The sequence below is a fragment of the Ambystoma mexicanum genome, chromosome 5q (assembly GCF_040938575.1).
Source record: "Ambystoma mexicanum isolate Mex_15411 chromosome 5q, UKY_AmexF1_1, whole genome shotgun sequence".
In the NCBI taxonomy this organism is placed as follows: Eukaryota; Metazoa; Chordata; class Amphibia; order Caudata; family Ambystomatidae; genus Ambystoma; species Ambystoma mexicanum.
The window spans coordinates 555287563-555307445 of NC_090933.1; the positions used below are offsets into that span (position 1 = coordinate 555287563).

The 19883-nt window shown below is 41.4% G+C and overlaps 1 protein-coding gene across 1 annotated transcript in view; it reads right to left on the reverse strand.

Moving 5' to 3' along the window:
• Nucleotides 1-1079: 1079 nt before the first annotated feature.
• Nucleotides 1080-19883, reverse strand: part of PCMTD1 (protein-L-isoaspartate (D-aspartate) O-methyltransferase domain containing 1) — an 869695-nt gene continuing 850891 nt past the window's right edge. The window contains exon 6 of the mRNA XM_069621034.1: nucleotides 1080-8148. Within this exon, the coding sequence (XP_069477135.1) occupies nucleotides 7778-8148 (371 nt within the window). The 3' untranslated portion in view covers nucleotides 1080-7777. The remainder of the gene's footprint in view (nucleotides 8149-19883) is intronic.

The following is a 19883-nucleotide window of genomic DNA, read 5'->3' on the forward strand; positions in this document are numbered from 1 at the left end:
AGGCAATTTTCATTATTTGCACAGCAAAAAAAGGTGTCAATAGATGCGTAATTGACTTTATTCCTTGGTTATTTACACTTTACAGTGAAAACACAGTTAACACTGCCAGCCATTGTATGCATGGTTTCATCTGCTTTTAGCTGTGTAAAAAGCAGGACAATTCCATAGCAATCCATTGGTTGCAGGCTAGCATGAACATGTCATGCTGGTGTAAAACCAAGTGGCTTTTGGAGGCAGAAGGGAAAAGAAGCAGAAACGCAACTCTCGTTCAATGCATTTGAGTGTAAATTAAGGTGTTAACACAGATGTAACACCTTTACACCTGTCTTTAGAAACTATAGTTATGCTATTGGGACCTGGAAAATGATTTCCAATATGACACTGCACCTTTTAAATTATGAAAAAGTAGATATGATCATTTGAATTTACAACACAATGCACTTGTGAGAATATATTCAATATCGGTGACAAAGAAATTGTTAGGACTCTTGCATTATATAAGTAAATGCCACCCATACTTTCTTTTCCACGTTTGGAGGCAGAACAATTAAATAACATACTTGCATCATTCAACAAATTGTTCTCAATACATTTCAACAGTTATATTGTGCGCAATAAACCCAAGACCAAAATGTGTCTTGCATTAGGTGATATTAGTTGAATATGTGAATACCTGTGCCAATCTGAATAAGTGGATGCATATTTTCTTTAAAAGCACGTCACACAATTCCTTTGCCAAAAATAAAAAAGTAGTAATACAACTTTTTTAAATACATTAATTTGTTTTATTGCAATATTGTCCCAATTGTCATTAATTACAGGAAATTTATTAAACTATGATATAATTCACTATTTCCTTATTTTAACTTCAGTAATATAAATTGGAAGGCAAACATGAATTCAGATCGTTCAAGCAAGAAAAAAAGATTTTCTTAAAAAATACAATTGGAGTTGTTAAATCACCATTTTCAATTTAAACATGTACACAACCAAATTATTGATTCTACATGTTATGCAATCCTCAAAAGCATTAGATTCAAAAGGTAGATGCAAAAAATAAACCATACAACCATTTGGGCTAACTGGGAAAGAAACATTTTATTGTAACATTTAGACTCCATGAAAAATTACACATGTTCCCTGCTATTCTAATGGAGATCAATCAAACAAAACATTAATATCAGCCACAGCTGCAATGGTCAACCTTTTTTTGTATTTGGGAAAACATTACATGTGTTTGCCTTTCTGCTATCACAATAAATGGCTGGTAGCTACAGCCAACTACAACATTAGTTTGAAAGTGCTCCACAACATTTATTTTGGAGGACACTACACTATAAATAAACTACATTCTGTAAAATAATATTTTAATTCAAATAGGCCATTTTGGATGACAAAATACACATCCGTTCCATAAACAAACTCAGTGTCCAAAATCTCCTCACCCTGCTGTGTATACAATGCTCAAAATATGCAGCGTATATTGTATATTTAAACAGAGTGGTATATTACAACCTTTTGAAGAACCTGTTGTATCGATATAGCTAACAATGTTATTAGCTTTAAGTTATATGCTCAGAAAAAACAACTAATGTACATTATGTCAAAGAAAAAGTTACCTACCTCTATTACCAGACTTAAATATTTTCAGTAGATTCACTCTCTGGGAGGTATATCCACAGCTTCCATTGTTAACATAAACTCCTCTTGCTGTCAGACCGGCGATAAATGAGGAACTGAAAATTCATTTTATCTTCAAATTTTGTTGGAAGTTGGAATAAAGGACATTTTCTAATAAGGGAGGGTTGCAATGGGTCTAAAAAGAAACTAAAGCTAGAGTGCTACTGTTACATTTAATCATTTATTTTCTAAAATGGAATAGTCTATGGGTTCACATGTTAATTAGACTAGAACACAAAACATGAACACTGAAGGAAAGGAGAGAATTAAATAATACATCTACAGCTGAGCAGGATTTGGAGAACATTGTCATTAACTTGACAACCATTAGGATCAGAGGCCAAACTGTAATGCTTACAGAAGTGTTACATTATTGTGTAGGTGAATGTTTAGCATAATCTGGCAAATGAATTCTATGAACAACAGAACAATGAGGTCCTTGATTCTTGTAGTATGAGAGCTAGAACTGAGTGGCACTGGGGTCATGTGGGGTGTGTAACCATTCTTACGGTAACATTTGTAGAATTCCCCATAACAATTAACACCCAACATACAGAATAACTGAGCTATATTCACATAACTTAGTTCTCTCATATTGTGTCAAGATTTTGCAAAGACTGATCAGTCTCTTCTAAACCAAAACACTATCAAATGGCTTGTAAAGCATAAACTAGAAAAGTTAGGTTGAAAGCCACGATTAGCTCTGAAAACGAATTGTTCAAAAACAGTACAAATGTAATCAATGCACAGAGAATGAAAACCACTGGGGTCTAATTTTTATTAAAATATGTAAACTGAATGGAAGGGGCCACCTATGTTTGCATATCCATGCATTTTAGCCCCACCAAGCAATTTTCATCATTTGCCAGATTTAGTGCAAAAGAAATTGTTAAAGCAGGTCAAATCATCTTACCACCCATTTTTTGACTTATTGTTTAGCAACAATCGTGCATACTGACCGATGTTTATGCATGGAAGACAGCATTTGCAATGTATTCCTATGGGTTCCACCAGTTTTTAGCATATTAAAAAATTAGGGAGATTCCATAGGAACCCATTGCTTGTCACCAGCATGAAAATGAGATGCTGGTGTAAAACCATTCCTTTTTTAGGCAGAGCAAGAAAGCACGGTAGAAACGGTCATCTCATTCTATGCCCCCACTGCAATATCTCCCAAAGTATAAATAAAGGTGTTAAACCTCACATAACCATTGTACACAACGTTTTTACACTTTAGTTTTATGTTCTGGCGTACTGGAAAATGAGCATGTAGTTGATCTAGAAGAAGCAATAGTGACTAAGATAATTCTCAAGTAAGAATCCCATGGTCCCATTTATGGAAATGCTCTAAAGAAGCTGTGTGTTTTTGAAAGAACCACATCTGGTTCTAAAGTCAGTGCAAGCCTCTTTACTGGGATATTCTCTTCTGCCATTTATGAATAGTATTAATCACAGTTACTTGAAAAAGACTGTTGTATGAAATGTCTCTGGAAGGCCCTTGAAGCTGATAGATGAAATATAATGAAATGCTATTAAAAACTGCACCATGTTAAGTACATGAGATGCAGTTGACCAAACCAGCTTTAAATTACACTGCAAAATATTAAAAGATGTTATGAAGGAATCTTTACTCAGAATTGACATAGGTTGGTGATTGACATCTGTCCAACGTCAATAGGTAGGCATGTACATTGTTTGACAAGTTACTGTGAAGCAGAGCATAGCCAATCCAGCAAAAGAGCTGTAATAGTGTTATTTGGCAGCTTGATTCAAAGGACCTAAAAACACTGGCCACGCCACAGTACCAAATCAGGAAATGCCAGGATACAGGAAAAATGCAGTGAAATTACAAATTTAATAATACAAGATATTAGTGCATAAATTGACAGACTCACATGAAAACTTAACAAAAACATTTTGAATACACTCATCAAGAGTCTGGTTTTGCATTTTTATGTGATGAAATGCAGAAACGTCCACAATGATCTCAGACTGCTGACTCTCAGATTCCTGACATTTTTAGGCATATTGCCAAAGCTGCTCTGCCAAGAGATTTTATTTTACTGATAGGTGGTTCGCTGAAAACGTTACACAGAGCCAAATCTTTGCAGCGTTGAGAACAATGTGTCGGACCCTGATCATCCCTCTTTCTGAACGTGCATCATTTCAATCAGATATTTCAATATTGATAGTCCCATTCCCTGACGAATTTCACTCAAAAGGCAATTAGCGCAAAAAAACATAAGGTGCTATTAAGTCTAGAAGGGTTTTACTGCATGTAGACCATGCAGTCAATAGAAGTACTGATTAGCTGATGGCACACATTGGATGGTTTCATTTCCAGCTCCTTTCAGTGGCAGAAATAGCATCCCAGTGGCAGAAATAGCATTCCATTAGGGGAAATTATTTTTCAACCTTAACTCATATTCCTTCGGCTCCTCTGCATAGGATTCGTTTGGATGCACTCAGACTCATTTTGACTCAGCATGGGCTTTGCTGGGTATGTCACTACAAATGTGCATCTTCCTGGAGAGTTTTGGGTATCTCTGACGTCTGTGCTTGACGAGAAATTATTAGGGATACTAAACAATTTATAAAATACAACCCTAGAATTATATAATTTGGCGAAGATTACAAGTGTGCTGTCCCTGTGGAGATTTATTTGCTGTTTTTCTCTTTGATTTTCAGGATTTTAAACTTCTAGAGACACATCAAAAGCATATTTATCGCTTTATTGAGAACATCAAGTTAGAGTCAAGGCTGCTCAGACAGGAATGTGTTTCAGTGAATCTCAAAATGTAAAGAAATGTAGGTCTTTGGTAAACATTAGGCTCTGTTTGGAAGTCAGTTTTGATCTACCAAAATTACATGCCATCTGGAAAATAGTAGCGCACAAAATGTTAATTTGGTCAAAAGAAAGCCTAGAATGCCAGAAGTGTCTGCGAATGTCACACTTGATGTCAGATGATTTATGGCCTTACTTTTGCTTCCCCATGAGCACTGGTCAATAGAAATCTGGATAGCAGATGTGTGTGGCCAGGTTAGAAATGTACTGTTAACATTCCAAAACCAGCATTTCATTTACAGGCTAAGCTGTTCCTAGGTACAGAAATATTGACAGATGCAGTGGAAGGCTTAAAGAATTGTCATCTGTGCAATGAACGAGGATGGAGAATCTTTACCCTCGGCTTCCTTCACAAACAATGTGAGGTCAAATTGTCAGCATCACCATCATGCTGAATGCAGAATTTGTCTTAAGAAAATATATAGGAATACAAGGAAAAGAAGAGCAGTCTGTTTGGGTGTCCCTGATTTAAGAGAGGAGAGGTCCTTTCAAATCTGTCAGTGACAAGGACCTTGGAGCCAATTACTTTGTAGAATATTTATTTTTGTTTGGATATGGGGTCTAAAGGATGAGATCAAGAGGACTGACTGAGAATAGAGACCCTATATGTTGGAAGTTAGTGTACTTAAGGGTGAACTGGACATTTACAATGGAATTTATCAGAAGCCATAAATGTGGTAAGCATTCTATAGGATCCATAATAGAGCATGCTGAAGTCACCAATGGGAGTTGGGGAAATCCTTCAAGGTCCCTCCTTTCCAAATCCTCAACAGCGAACAGAACAAAGAGGCATCTAATGTCAAAAGCCAAGACATTGTATTCCCCAAATCATCTGTACATCTTAAGAAACAGTCATTTACAGACATAGATTTCTGTTGCACCTTTGTTATGTGAAGAGCCATAAAGGCAACCCTTACTATTGGCATTACCTATCATTTTGATAGAGTCAGTAAAATGAGTTAGTTTCATTCCGGCGAAATTGTATAGAAAAAGACAGTAAAAAAACAAAATCAAATTGTAAAAGAGCAAAGTAATACAAATAAAATGTTTGACAAAAGACGTGCGCATTTAGGAATCTAGAGGAGGAACCATCACTGGTCAACAGATTGCTTCCAAATAATCAAAACAATGAACAGTTCTACTGAAAATAGTAAAAACAAACAAAGAAAACAGAAGAACAAAAAGAGTCTAACAATACCAAATAGGATTGTAGAAACGTTCAAGTGTCATGTGATCTTACTGTGTGAAACAGTAAAAGGTGCCAGGCCTTTTAAGAGATTTCAAATGCCACATGTATAGTTTGAATGCCAATGAGAGGCTAAACATGTTTTTTTACTAAAAGTGAGCGACTTCTCTTCCCCCGACACCAGGTGCTCTACCAATCATACACACCTATTGGATCACCCATCCTAATGAAATGTGTACCTATTTGTATAACCCACTGTTTGCGATTGCTTCAAAACTGACACAACAAGCGACTGTACTTTCAAATTCAAGGTTGCTGGTGAGTAATATCCTCCACTGGCAATGTTTTTTGCCTGTGCCATCTAGAAAAGGCATTTTCACGAAGTTAAAAAATAAAATCAACAGAATAGAAGGTCAAACATGTAAACACAATTGGCTTACCCCCTTTATTTTGGGATAGGGAGATTTCATCACAGTAGAATTAGTCAGATTCGTCAAATTTATTTACACAAATTTGGCTGCAAATATATGTGGGGGAGTGAGTAAAGGTAATATTTAAGGAACGGGGTGTGGGGGGGACTGCGGGCGATCCCCCTCCCATAGATTCGCAGCCAAATTGAATACATGAAAAAAATAAATGTGACGAAATCAGATTCAATGGTTTCTCCTCAGTGAAATCACATAGAACCCTTTATTTTAGAACAGAGTCCCAGTCCCAGCTAATTAGACATGTGAAAGCACAGATAAAGCTGCAATTGAACATCACAGAAATTAACGGGACCAGCATTGTTGGAAAAAGTGGTTGTCAAAGGATTTTGATGAGCCCTGTAGCAGCCCCTACATGGAAAGGATCACTGTTATTCTCTACTTTCAAGTACAATTGTATTTACATTACATTTATCATCAAACCATTACAATGCTGAGAGTGGCCCCAAAAACAAACATGGGTAAACTAACTCCAGCATGGTGAAACAAAACATTTAATTAAGTACAAAATTCATTGACTAAAGTGCATCTCAAAAAACCTTAGTAAGTGCTGCTTCTACAGCGGTCCATGGAAGTAAAACATGGTCATTATTTGAATCAGAAGTGCGGCGTGAATAACTCCGAATGCAAGTAAGCAGCTGAAATTCTTTAAAAATACTGACATTCGTGAGGAGTTTTCTACAATTAGGATTGTCACAAACCACTCTTTTGCTGCCCTATATTTTAAGTATGGCCTTCTCTGAGGCAGTGAGTGCGTAGTAAAATGTGTCAATTAGGTCTATATTTAAGACATACTGAAAAGGTTAAAATATTTCAGAACTGATTAACTGCTACAGAAATGTTGAACAGGTGCTATCAACCAAATCGATTGGCAGTAAGCAAGGCTTCAGGAAATCAAATGATTCAGAAAGTATTACCTCAGTGTGTTTTGAAAAAATGTTAACTTCAAATATCAAAATATTCATATGGAGTCCATGACATGTAATCTCCTTTACAGCCAACTCTATTAATGTTAGAGCACACACTTATATATACTACACTCATGTATTCCTTGGAATACATCAATACATAACACAGATCTAAGGGGCGTACGTAACACAATCGAGCAGAAAGAATAAAATGGTTTGCCCACGCCAGCTGATAGGAAATAGCTTGTTCCACCTGTACAACTTTCCCTACGGTAAGAAATACAGATAGTGGCAATTCAAGTCATAATGCATTTATCCCACTGCTATGAACTTAGCATCACATGTACAAAATGTTTGGGTATGTGACTCGCCCTTTAGCCATATCCATGTTCTACAAACCAAATAATATTTGCCATGCAAAAGTTTGGTTAATGTCACAAACCAAAACAGTTGTTCCTGCAAGTTAAAACAGTGTTAATCGTTGCTCAAGATCTAAAAAAAACCTTGGCTGTTGATTACAAAATCTGTATACGGCCAAGAAAGAATATCTAAGATTGTTTCGTAGTCTGAATACCAGGTGTAACCTGCCCAGCTGAATTATTTCCTGATAAATGCTACATTTTCAAGAAGGAATGAAACATCAAAAGGCATGAGAGTTTGTAGTTCAGGCACGTCATTTGTCTCTGTAGTATGTCAAATATGCCTTCAGAGATTCCGGCAGAGGCAGACTCATAATTTTCTCCCGGAGTACATTTTGAGCCGGTTCCTCTGGCTTTGAGGATTCAGTGTGCTCTTTTTCTTCTTCCTCTTTATTGTCCTCCTCCATCTTTTCGTCATCATCGCTATCCAGAGGTTGAGGGATGAGCTGATTGCCTACAAACACATAGGTGCCAAATCTACGTGTGCGACACCTTCGTCGCTTTCGTTTTGCTGGAGCTTTCTGTGGAATACCTTTGGCCAGCATTTCGTCATTAATGAAGTTTCGAAGAGTGCGACGAATGTAGATTCGAGCCAAGTCTTGCAGATTTCTCACAGCACACTCCGCTTCAAAAAGAAAATAAACAGGTATTAGAAAGTGCAATCTGATATTAAAAACTTGTCTGATGTATTTTCAAATGTTACTTAATGCCAACTTGGAGCACAAATGATGACCCAGCTATATTTACACTTATTGAACTTCTAAGCTCTCGTAATAAATGATGGCACGAGTTAAAACCAGTATTACCGTGTTCTACTATATAAGTGTTTAAAAAAATGTATTTGACTGTTCAATACGGAATCCTACTGTAGATGTACATAAACATATGCAGCTACTCTACTGTTCCTCCCCAGGAAACCATCATAATGGTAGAATACCTGTGCTATACACATAAGGCATTCTTTGTATTGTACTATATTGGTCAAGCTGCCACTTGAATGTAGCAAACATTACACTGTTGAATGTTCTGTGGCCCTGTAACACATCAAATCCAATTAATTAATTTAGCATTTATATGCATGCTTGATTATATACATTAATATATTATATATTAATTGATTTGGCACTTGTTGCATATGTTGGTAATTGCAAACATCTCCCTGAAAGATCGTTTAAATATCTTCATTTGTTTGTGCTTGTACATGATAGTAGGTAGAGCTGGCCCAATCACAAAGAAATACCTAAACAGTTACAAACCAATGAGCTTCTCTTATATGAGTCGATGGAGGAATATTATGCGAATAAAGATAAAATGAAGATGTCATCTTCAAATATGTACATATATTGTCACAATCAGAAATTCATCCATATCAATCTAAAAGATCTCTTGCATGTTTTGCAAACTCATAAGTGAAACTACAATACCAATGTGTGTTGCTTTATGAAGGTATGACTTGTTGCATACCTCGCCCTTCTCTCTGATCATAGAGGATGCACCACTATGATGGAGAATGACAGATAGTCTTTTGGGCCGATATACACTTTCTCGTCATCCTTATGGGAGAAAAAACAGTTTGGGAACCAGACGACAAACGGGAATTCCCTTACATTGTCTGTCATATGTAGCAAACATTTAACAAGTAAGATGTCAACAAACACCAGTTGAGAGATAGCATACGGGTAGACAAATTAAGCAATGCAAACAATTTATTAACATGAAACTCAAACTACAAAAATATCAATCGAAAAAAATTGCAATTGAGCTAAAATTATATACGTTTAGTTACTAGACTAAAGGGTATGTTAGGTGATGATCATAGTCTATGACAGTATACACATAGCTCTCTAAAAGGCTCTCTAAAAAGGCGGCAGGGTTTCTCTGAAGATTTTTATATTTAGCAGAGCAAGAGCTAGTCTAGCCAGAAGCCTTCATTAAACCAAGATGTAGTAGAGCGTGTTATTGCTGTTAACTATTTTAGACGTTTGTCAGAATCTTTGTATGGATCTGATTTCAGTAGGAGGGGGCCCAGTTGCGGCAGTACCAAGGTGAGTTTACCGTACTAGGATCGGCTGGGAGGGTGCTCATGGCAAGAAAGTCTTGAGATGGAGAAAAAGCACCACATTGGGCAAAGTGCTGCTGGAGACATCACCTGACTGGGTTAGTGGATTACCACGAGTTGGTTTAATGGATGTTGGTCTTTGAAGCAACATTCCTGAGGGGGTTGAATGTGCGTTGGCTAAGACAGGGTAAATGCAGGTATGATGCTTTTCAATCCGTTCAACAGGATTCCTCAAAGAACTTGAAAAACAAAGAAGGTTCTGAACCATTGTTTTCTTCTGCAGGCCACAGGGCACGTATGAGTGGCTTGACACTTGTTCCGACAGCAGATTTTAGTCAGCAACTCTTCCATAAGACTTGTACAGTTTCAATATGTGCTGTCTGGTCTCTCTTCTACAAATACTCCAGATACAGCATCTATGTTGTACCTATTCATTTATTTTATTTGTGAAACAGTGGGGTGTTGGCCTATAGCCTAAGCTCCTCTCTATATAGATAGCCAAACTAAGACTCATATGCTGGGTCAATATTGGATTGGAAAGAGACACTGATGAGGAGTCTGGCAGATTCAGCAGGAGGGTTTCCTCCAACAGTTTTTTAAAAAAATGGTTGATGTGGATCTGCTGGGGAGCCTACCCACAACCTATCTGGTATAGATGAATACACTTCTTCAGAGGGCAAGGGGGAAAACGCCCTGAAAACTTCCCTATTTGGAATGAAAGAGGTTCAGATGGAAGGTGGGGCAGATATAATCAGAGATTTAGGTGCTAGGGCCAATATGACTAATGCGAGAACCAAGTGAGATTTGTATGAGATAAAAGTGCGAGGAAAGAGTGTTGCAAAGGGCTTGCGAAGGGAGCAAGATGTCGAAGGGGGCTTAGAGTTCCTGAATACTACAATGATTTCGAGGGTTGGCAGACATCAAAAGACGTTTAGATTAAAAGTTGTATTTTTCCATCCAGATTGATTCATGACATTGTTTCTCTTCAGTATCTCAAAAGTGAGTTTCTCGCTTGCGCTTTATTTATGCCTTCATTTGTGAAGGAAATGCATGTTAGTTTCTTAAAGTTTCTTAAGATTTCCTGAGAACACAGCAAGGCTTGTGAGTCTTATCTTTTTGGCTGTTTTAATGTGGGAAAACACATCAATTGCTGTCAGAAACCAATCGTCAAATGACTTTAAACCTTAGATTGGTGAGCAATGAATGGCAAGAGCAGGAGTTAAGAAGAAGAGGTGTGGCATCCTCCTTGACATTAATATCTTTTAACTCCCTATGGTGAAAGGAATTCATAGGTGTAGCTACTGTTGACTTTATGGAGGAATTTGGGCAGAAAATAGAGCTATACGGTCTACCCACTGTAAGTGTAATAAAGTGAGTTGAATGAAAAATGTGGGACCCAAATATGACATAGACTTTGTGGCCTGCCTGATGTGTTGCCTCTGTGTGCAGCACACGTAGAGTCAAGGCTTTACAGTAGGAATCAGGTACTTTGTCAATCTGTTTTCATCTCCAGCTTGATGTTAAATTACCTAAAGACAGAGGTTTGAATATATGTGAGAAAATCGGTAATGAAATCAGCCTAATTCTCCCCGAATCAGGTTTTGTAGATGAGGAAGGAACCAGAGTATGTGAGGTTAATTTCCTTTTACAGAGAAGAGACTTGCATAATCGTGCTGCGATTTCTGGGAAGGAGGTGAGGGATATACACTCTTTGTATATAATGGCCAATCCTCCCCCTCTTTTCCCTCTGTTTTCTAACAGTTTATTGCATTCCTCCTGGAATTACTTTATGTATTACAGGAGAGTGATGGCAATTAAGCCAAGACAAGAACAAATGATCAGGGTCATGGGTGAGTATAAAGTAGCAGATATCTTATTTATGTTTAGAAAAGGCATGCACATTGAATAGAATGAAAATGGGAGGAGAAACTGAAGAGCCTAGTTTCTCTGACGTGATGTGCTTGTTGGGGGGAGCAGGTATAGAAGACGAGTCAATGACGGACATGTCAGTTCTTGGGTTTTAATGGATGCAAGATGGAGTTTATTGCAGTGGCAGTGCTTGTGCTTTCAGGAGATACTAAGGGAGATTTGGTGTGGCAGGTGTGTGGAGTGAAGGGGGAAGTTGTACTGACTTGCAGCTTTGAATGGGCTGAACGCTCTGGGTGGATGAGGTCCCTTTGTTCGAGGGTTGAGGCAACGGGTTGGGATAGTACGGAGGATTATGCGGGGTGGCGAAGGGTCAATTAAGGAACAATGTGCAATTCCCTATCACTTGTCTAGTAAGAGGTCTGATTTTGGGAATTCTTTAAGGCAAGGCAGTAGGACTTTTGAGGGCAAGCATAAGGGTAGAGGCTCTTCCTGGCTCACCACTCTATCAGTAATTTAATCACTGAGTAAAGTGCATATGGAGCAGGGGCATTTGCTTTAATAGTTATCGGGAAGGGTCTTCTAGTAGCAGTCTTGATGAAGGTGCAGGATGATTGTGTCAGTATTGGGTTAGACATGGGGCAGAGGAGAGAGGTCTATTGCCTCGACAGGGGTAGGGTGTGGCATGGCCATCTGTAGGAACGTTGAATCTGCCCTTCTCTCATTGCTACATGTGTATATTAAAAAGTATTTTTCTCCACCTGCCTGTAGGAAAGTTGAAACTAGGCGCCTCTTTAACATCTGTTACCCATTAGATGATTTGATGATTTGCTTGCTCTCTATGACTGTTATAGACTGTTATGGAATCTCAAATCTAAGCGTTTGTTAAAATCTGTTGCCCATTTGATTTGCATGCTTTTATGGCTGCTGGGGAATCCCAAATCTAGGCGTAAGCGTTTGCTAATATCTGTTGCCCATTTGATTTGCTTGTTTCTTGTGGTTGCTCTAGAATATCAAATCTAGGCGTTTGTTCAAATCTGTTGCCCAATCGACTTGCTTGCCTGACATTCATTATCTGGGAGTATGTAAAATGTGTTGCCCTGCTCTGGCATTCCTCATGTCTGTTTCAACTAGCAAATCTGGGTCTTTAACCATGCTGCCCTCATTCAATCTTGTGTAAAGTACCTGCTTCCATTGTTCCTACTTGGCTGCTAGGCTGCCTGGTGAGTTATTTTGTGTATTGTGCAGTTCTCTGTCTCTCGCTCCCCTGCCCCCCTTCCCTCCCCCTCTATGGTGCTCTCCATCTCCCCTATCTATTCTAATTGCTTATCTATCACCTGCTCTCCCTCTCTTTCAAAGCCTGGAAGGAAAAAAGTTTAAGAAGGCTATCCTGGTCTCTAACCCTGGTCTGCCCATTGCCAACAATTATGTCAATGCTCTCTACAGGCAGACTATTACCAACATTCTCCTTGTTGTTCCCTCCCCAGATCTATGGACCCCTCCATATGGTCTTTGTCCTCTCCCCCTTCTCCTCCTCTTCCATTAATGGTGGAACCAGGTGGGAAGTGCTCTTGGCAATCATCCAAGTGCATCATCAATGCCTACCTGAATGGCACTATCATGGCCCAGGGCTCTTGGCCCAAACTCTTCCTTCTTGACAGACGTATTTTGTCTCTCTTTAACTTCCTCCATTCTCCTTGCCCGGTCTACCACCTCCGCACCTTCTTTCCCCCCTCTGGTGGTGGGATCCCATCCGTGTATCCCTCCTAGGAAAACCTTTAAAGGGGGCAACCAGCTTCACTAAGATATCCTCAATTCTTGCTCTGCTGTCAACCACACTCCTCTGACATCTGTCACCTTCTTGAAGACTTTAACATTGATGTCTTCGCGCTCACCGAGACGTGGTTCAACGCCAGCTCTGTCAATGCATTTTGACAGTCTTCTTCCTGAGGGGTACACAATCCTCTCCAGGTCTAGGCCTAACCAGCCTGGAGGTTGCATTGCCCTCGTCTTCCCTGAATGGATCCCTGATTCTAACATACCCATTCCATCCTACTCCTCCTTTGAATGCCTTGTCTGCAAGGTTTGCATGCCCTCTACCCTATCGATCACTCTCGCTAGTCCCTACCATTTATAGAACCCCTGGGCTGATCTCCCTCTAACTATCGGAGCGGGCCATCCTCACCTCTTCTCTCCTGACCTCTACCTCAAGGTTTCTCCTCCTCAGAGACTAACATTCATATGTATTCCCCTGCTGCAGCTCTCACCTTTGGCAACCTCTGCGATTCCTTCTCCCTCAACAGTCTTCCCTCCAGTCTGACCCACTCAACATGCGCTCATCTCAGCTGACCTCAGCTGACCTCTCTCTCTCTCTCTCTCTCTCTCTCCCCCTCTCCCTCTCCCTCTCCCTCTCCCTCTAACCCTCTCAGTACACCGGTCTCTTGGTCTGAACACGCTCTCCTCTCCTCCTACCTGAAGCTCATAGGCTCCCCGGCTAAGCCTCTGTCTGCACGGTCAGCCTCCTCCTCCATCATCCGACCTATGAAGCGAGCGCAAGTTGCTGCCTCTTTTATCACTCCCCCTACTCCTTCTTTCGACTCTCACTCTGACTCAGTCCTTGCTAACCTTCACCTTTCCATTTCAAACACCCTTGACATCCCTGCCATGAGGATCTGTATGAAGCCTGCCTCCAAATGCAACAGTTGGCACGATTACGACCTAGACTTGTTGAAAAGCAAGTGTAGAGTTGAGGAATGGAAATGGCTGACTTCTCGCACACTCTTAGACAAACTGCTGCTGCCTGCTCCAAAGGCATTACAGACCCTACATTCGGTCCAAGAAGCAGGCCCACATCCAAGCCCGCCTCTCGGGGGCCACCAAAAGCACGGCTGAACTTTTCAAAATCTGTAGGGAACTTGCCAATGCTACTGCAGTCCCTACTGCTCTTCCTTCCCAGGACCTCTGCATGGCCTTGGCATTCGACTTCACAACAAAAACTCAGGACATCCTGTCCTCACTCTACTCCTCACTCCCTCCCTCCTCCACTTGATCTCAGGCCTCCCTTGGCCCCTCTCTCTCCCACCCCCCTTTTCTCCTCCTCCTCACCAATTGCACCCGATGAAGTCACCAAGACTATCTGTTCTATGAAATTCTCCTCCAAACAGGTGCTTCCCTGCTCATCGAGAACTATCAAGCACAATATTTCTGCCCTCGCTTCATCTTTGGCTGAGTTCTGCAACCACTATTTTACCACTGGATCTTTCCCTCAACCTCTCAAGTACTCGCGTGTGCACCCCTCTTAAAAAAGCCATCTGCGGACCCTGAAGCTGTTGGCTGCCTCCATGACCACTGGTCTTGCTTCACAGCAGCCAGAGGCACGGAAATTATACCCCTGAATACCTGTGATGACTTGCTCTCCAATATCGACTCCCGCTCTTCCCTCTGTTCTCATCCTCCTCGATCTTTCTTCTGCTGCGTTCGACACTGTCAATCATGCTACCTGCTTAAAGCGTCTTTGCGATACTCTTGGTATCACGGCCCGTGAACTGGCCTGGTTGACCTCTTTCCTTTTGAATCGGCCCTAGCAGGTTCAAATGGGCCATTCTCTTTCTCCTCTATCTCGCTCTCTACCTGAGGCGTCCCTTAGGGCTCTATCTCTCGCCGTAGCTTTTCAACATTTACCCTGCCCCTCTTGCACACTTGATCTCGAATTTCTCGCCTCATTTCCAGTGCTATGCCAATGGCACACAGCTTTCCTTTAAGCTCCCCTCCTCTACCACCCCTCTTTCCTCTCTCATTCACGATTGTCTGATAGCTATTCAGGCATGGTGTGCTCCTAATGATCTCTGTCTTAATGCCAGTAAATCTAAGATCCTCCTCATTGGAATGCCTGCCCCTTACCTTTCCCCCTAATCTCTGTCAGCCCTCCTTGTACCCTCACCCACCACCCTCTTGTGAGGCAAAACACCTGGGAGTCATCTTCGACTTCTCTCTATCCTTCTCACCTCATATCGCAGACCTTGCCAAGAAGGCCCACTTTCAGCTCTACCTCCTATGGGGCATTCTCCCTTTTCTCACCTTCCCCCAGAAATGCAATGTCTACAGACTGGACATTTGTAACAGCCTCTTCCTCAATATGCCCCTCTCCTCCCTCCACCCTCTCCAACTAATCCAGAATAGGACAGCAAGACTTATCCTTGGCCTCAAGTCCATGGACTGCATCTCTCCACTGGCTTCTGGTGGCTGCACGGATCAAATTCAAGACCCTCTGCATCATCCACAAGGCTTTCTGTGGCCTGGGGCTGCGCTATATTCAACATTGCCTCCCCAAATACCTCCCTTCTAGAGTTCTTTGGTCCTCTAGCTCTAATTCTCTGTAGGTCAAATGTTTCTCCAAGCAAAGAATGGGGAAATTATGTTGATCTCTTTCCTCGGCATGAGCCAGTTAGGATCCCGGCGGACAGACCCTCACTTACCCGCTTATCGGGACAGGACCGGAGCTTCAGTGCTGGTGCAGGCATGCCACAAGCACACCTGATCCGCAGGAGACCGGTCTTTGTGATATGCCGCTACCGTCTCCCTCTGCGCCTCAGGGACACCAGGAGGTGTTCTTAGTAAAACACCTCCATTCTACCTGTCCACGGCAACGCCGCGTGTCAGCTGACTTGTAATGTTGCACGAGATTCCTTTCCTCTAATCAGGACTAGCGCGCTGAGTCATGTATAAAGCTCCAGTATTACTAAACCGCTTTGTTCCCGCAATGGTCGCATACTCGTACAGCCAGAACCCAGTGCATTCAGACTTCATATAAGATTCCAGTTATTTAGGTATTAGTTATTTAGATAGGGACTGGATCATTCATTGAGTTCCTTGCTAGGAGCCTGCTTCCTTTTGGGTAAGTCTGCTATATGTTTTCATGTTAGTTGCCTGTCTCGGTTTTCCCTCTGCACTTTAACTAATTGTTCCCTCATGTCTACCATGCAGTTTTTGATCTTCTTCAAATCCTCCATGCAATTCTGACAGACCTGAAAGAGCCTCCCTCCGGACTGGCATCCATGCCCCTCTCAGACTTCAGCCGGATCTCCTAAGTTCTGGAAACTTCTCCAAGAAAAGACTTTCCTCTTCTCCTCTGCCTTCCCTCTCCCCCTCCCCTGCTTACTCCCTCCTGCTGCTAAGACTGGTTGTCTGCTCTATTCTGAGCCCTAGAAGGGCCAGGCCTTCTTCCTACCAGTCTTCCACAGTACCCCATTACCAGCATTTGCCTTTCGTGCACCTTCCCCAGACTAGCCTACTGAGACTGGTCCACCACTGCTCCTCACACTTGCCCATAGCCCTGACTCCCTTCGCACTTGCCCTCCATGTGTTAAAACGGATAAAATATTGTTTCGTACTCATTGTATATGTTGGCCTATGCCCAGTCGCTTTGCGAGGAAATCCGCATCACAACGTCGTGACCTTAAGTTAATCAAGCCTCCATTTTAGGTTAAAGCCGCCATTTTAGTTTGTCGTGCAAAGTCACCCTGTGGCCTAAAATGGCCGACCTGTGTTCTCTTGTTCTTACTTAACCTCTTCAACCTCTGTAGGCGAGTTAATGTCCAACCTGCCTGCAGGCTACATGTTAGGGTCATGTAGACCTTGTCCTTTGTTGACCTAGGGATCAGGGGATTACTTGAATCGGCGATGTTAACCTACAAGTCTACAAGAACAATAACGCCATTTAAACATGACATGCAAAACATCTGTTTGACCTGCATTGAAGCAAATGTGTAAAGAGTGTAAAGTTAAACCCAGAGAATAATAGTATTTGTTAGTAACTGTATTAAGAAGTAAACTGCATGCACAAGATATGTAAATTAGGAATGAACCTGGCGCGAACCCTAGCCCAGTACATGATTAATTTGTAGGAGGCTGGACATCGTTATGAAGAAACTGTATAAATATGCTGATGTCCACCTAGCAATTCCTGTTCACTGCTCACATTGAACCTGCTGGTGGTCTCTGTGATGTACTGACGGCCAAATAGCTATTTGTGTACTTTGTTTTGTAAACTGTTCAGTGTTGCAATAAAGATTCTGGGAATCTTTACAAGCCAGTGTTGGTGTATTTCTCGTTGCTCGGTGTAAAAGCCTTAATATTGTATTTTCTGATTCCACAGATGGCGCCCGAATAGGGACCCTCAAGATTGACTTTGTCTCGTTGAAGGTTGTCTCGGCTATCGGACCGGGATCGGACGGTGCCAACAAAACGGCCCCTCTGGACGAGAAGCGAATTCCTCGACAGAACAGCACGATCTGATCCCTGAACGGTGAGCTGTAGCCCGAGACGACGTCTTGACGAGGGTCCATATATCGAGGTGGGTAAATTTGCCGAAATCATCAGACACGTGGGTCCTTAGAATTGTCCTTAGTAACCCGATCGGGCCTCCCAGTCCTTTGGTCAGGTGAATCATGACCCGATTCTTAATTTAACCCTGACAATTTGAATTTGGCACATTGTACTCGCGAGCACAATTATTTGACCAGGTAACACCAGAATTCTGACATGCCTGAGAAATTGTCTGCCTGCTTCAGGGCATTATTCCGCAGCGACAGACAATCTTTGGAAGTTAGCCGTCCCGCACCACAGGAAGGGTCGCCGGCATGTACTATGTACTGTAAGAAAGGCTTTGGTAGTATAGAATTTAATGATATTTGGCACAGACAGAGCAGACATAACTCTAATCTTCGGTGGCCAACCAATGGTAGCTTTGAAATCCCTCGGTTAGAATATTTAGAGTCTGTATTGATAAAGAAACAGGCTAGACCTGCAGCATTTGACGCATTGCACAATTGAAAAACAGAAGCTTTGCAGCAACAAAAGAGTAGAGAGAAACATATGCGTCGAAATATGATGAATGCCGAAAAGGCACTGTTATATGATCAAAATAAACAATTGGAATCAGTTAGGAACATGGACAGAGCGTTTCAATTAGGCATTCAGAAAATGTACCCTTCAAAAGATTTTCATACGTCCGATGAATTTATTAACAAACCTTTGCATGAACGAAGGCCCGATGCCTCTGCGCCACCCCGTACGTCCCTCCTCCTGGTGCTTTGCCCCTTCCTGTCGTTATTCCTCCTCCTATAGTTCCTCCGGTCCTCCCTATTGTTTTTCCTGTTGTTCCTCCAGCCGTCGCTCCTTTGCCTGCCCCCTTGCCTCCACCTATCGACATTCAAAATGTGCCTACTCTTCCTCTTCCAAGTGATTCCGCATCGCTTGTAGTAGACCAGGGGGCGGGATCAAGGGTTGTGACTCGTAATACTGTGTCCCTAGATAAAAAGAATGAATTGATTGCTTGGGCTAAACATTGTATGGAGAAGGGTGAACAAGCTGATGTTTTTTCCACACTCGAAAATTTAAAAAGTATTCCTGAGAAAAATGTTTTTATTGAAGGGTTAGGGATTCATTTGAGTATAATGTGGAATAGATTAAACGATGTAGATCTCCCACAAGGGTTACGGGATTTGAACATCTTAGCGTTGTCTAGAGATACTGCGGAGAAAGTATTTGAGCATGTCAAGAGGATTTGTGTGTATAGGAAGGAGTTGGAAGAGTTACAGAATGAAGAAGCAGATGGTGATAGTTTAGGCGCTATGTTCTTACAGAAACGGTTTTCTCCTCGCCGTGAATTGATAGGTGAGGAAGTGCGAATTTGTACAAAGGATGCGATAAGATTGATTTCGGATATGTCGATAACTCCAGATGAAGTATATGACACGTATGGTCAGTATACGTTAGAAATGCAAAAGAAAGTGATACAGGTTATGGTAGAATACCTGCAGAATGAGTGTGTAAAAAGAAAGATTTGTTGTCCCTCAGAATTGTTGAGTGTTTATAAGAGAGCCTTTTCAATTGATACCTCTTCGACTGCCTTAGCGCTTGATTTGGCTCTGTTGCTTAGTAAGCGTTTGGAGCTACCTACTTCTCAGTTGCCTATAAGAGAGGTCCCTCCGACATTTGTCCCAAAAGTTGAGATTGCGGCCCATGCTGCACGAGGTATAGTCGCTGTGGACATTCCTGCACATTATGTTTCGCAGTTTGTTCACGTCCCGTTCTCGAGACAGGAAGTGAACACCATAAAGCAATCTATTCCTGATATAAGAAAGAATCCGATGGGGTTCTATAAAGAAATAGAGTCGGTCTTACAATCATTGGTATTCATCTTAAGTGATATTGATTTATTATTTCCCGTACTCCTGCCAGTTGATTTGTGGAAACAGATTAGGACTGTAGATGATGTACCTGGGTTAAGAGATACATGGGATAACATGGTTAGGCTCGACAGAGAAAAACCAGCTGGCGAGCGACCGCCTCAAGTGATATTAACTTTGCCTGATAGGATTATTGTAAAATTAAAAACCATAGTTCCTGAAAAAAGAATTATTTGGGACAAGCGT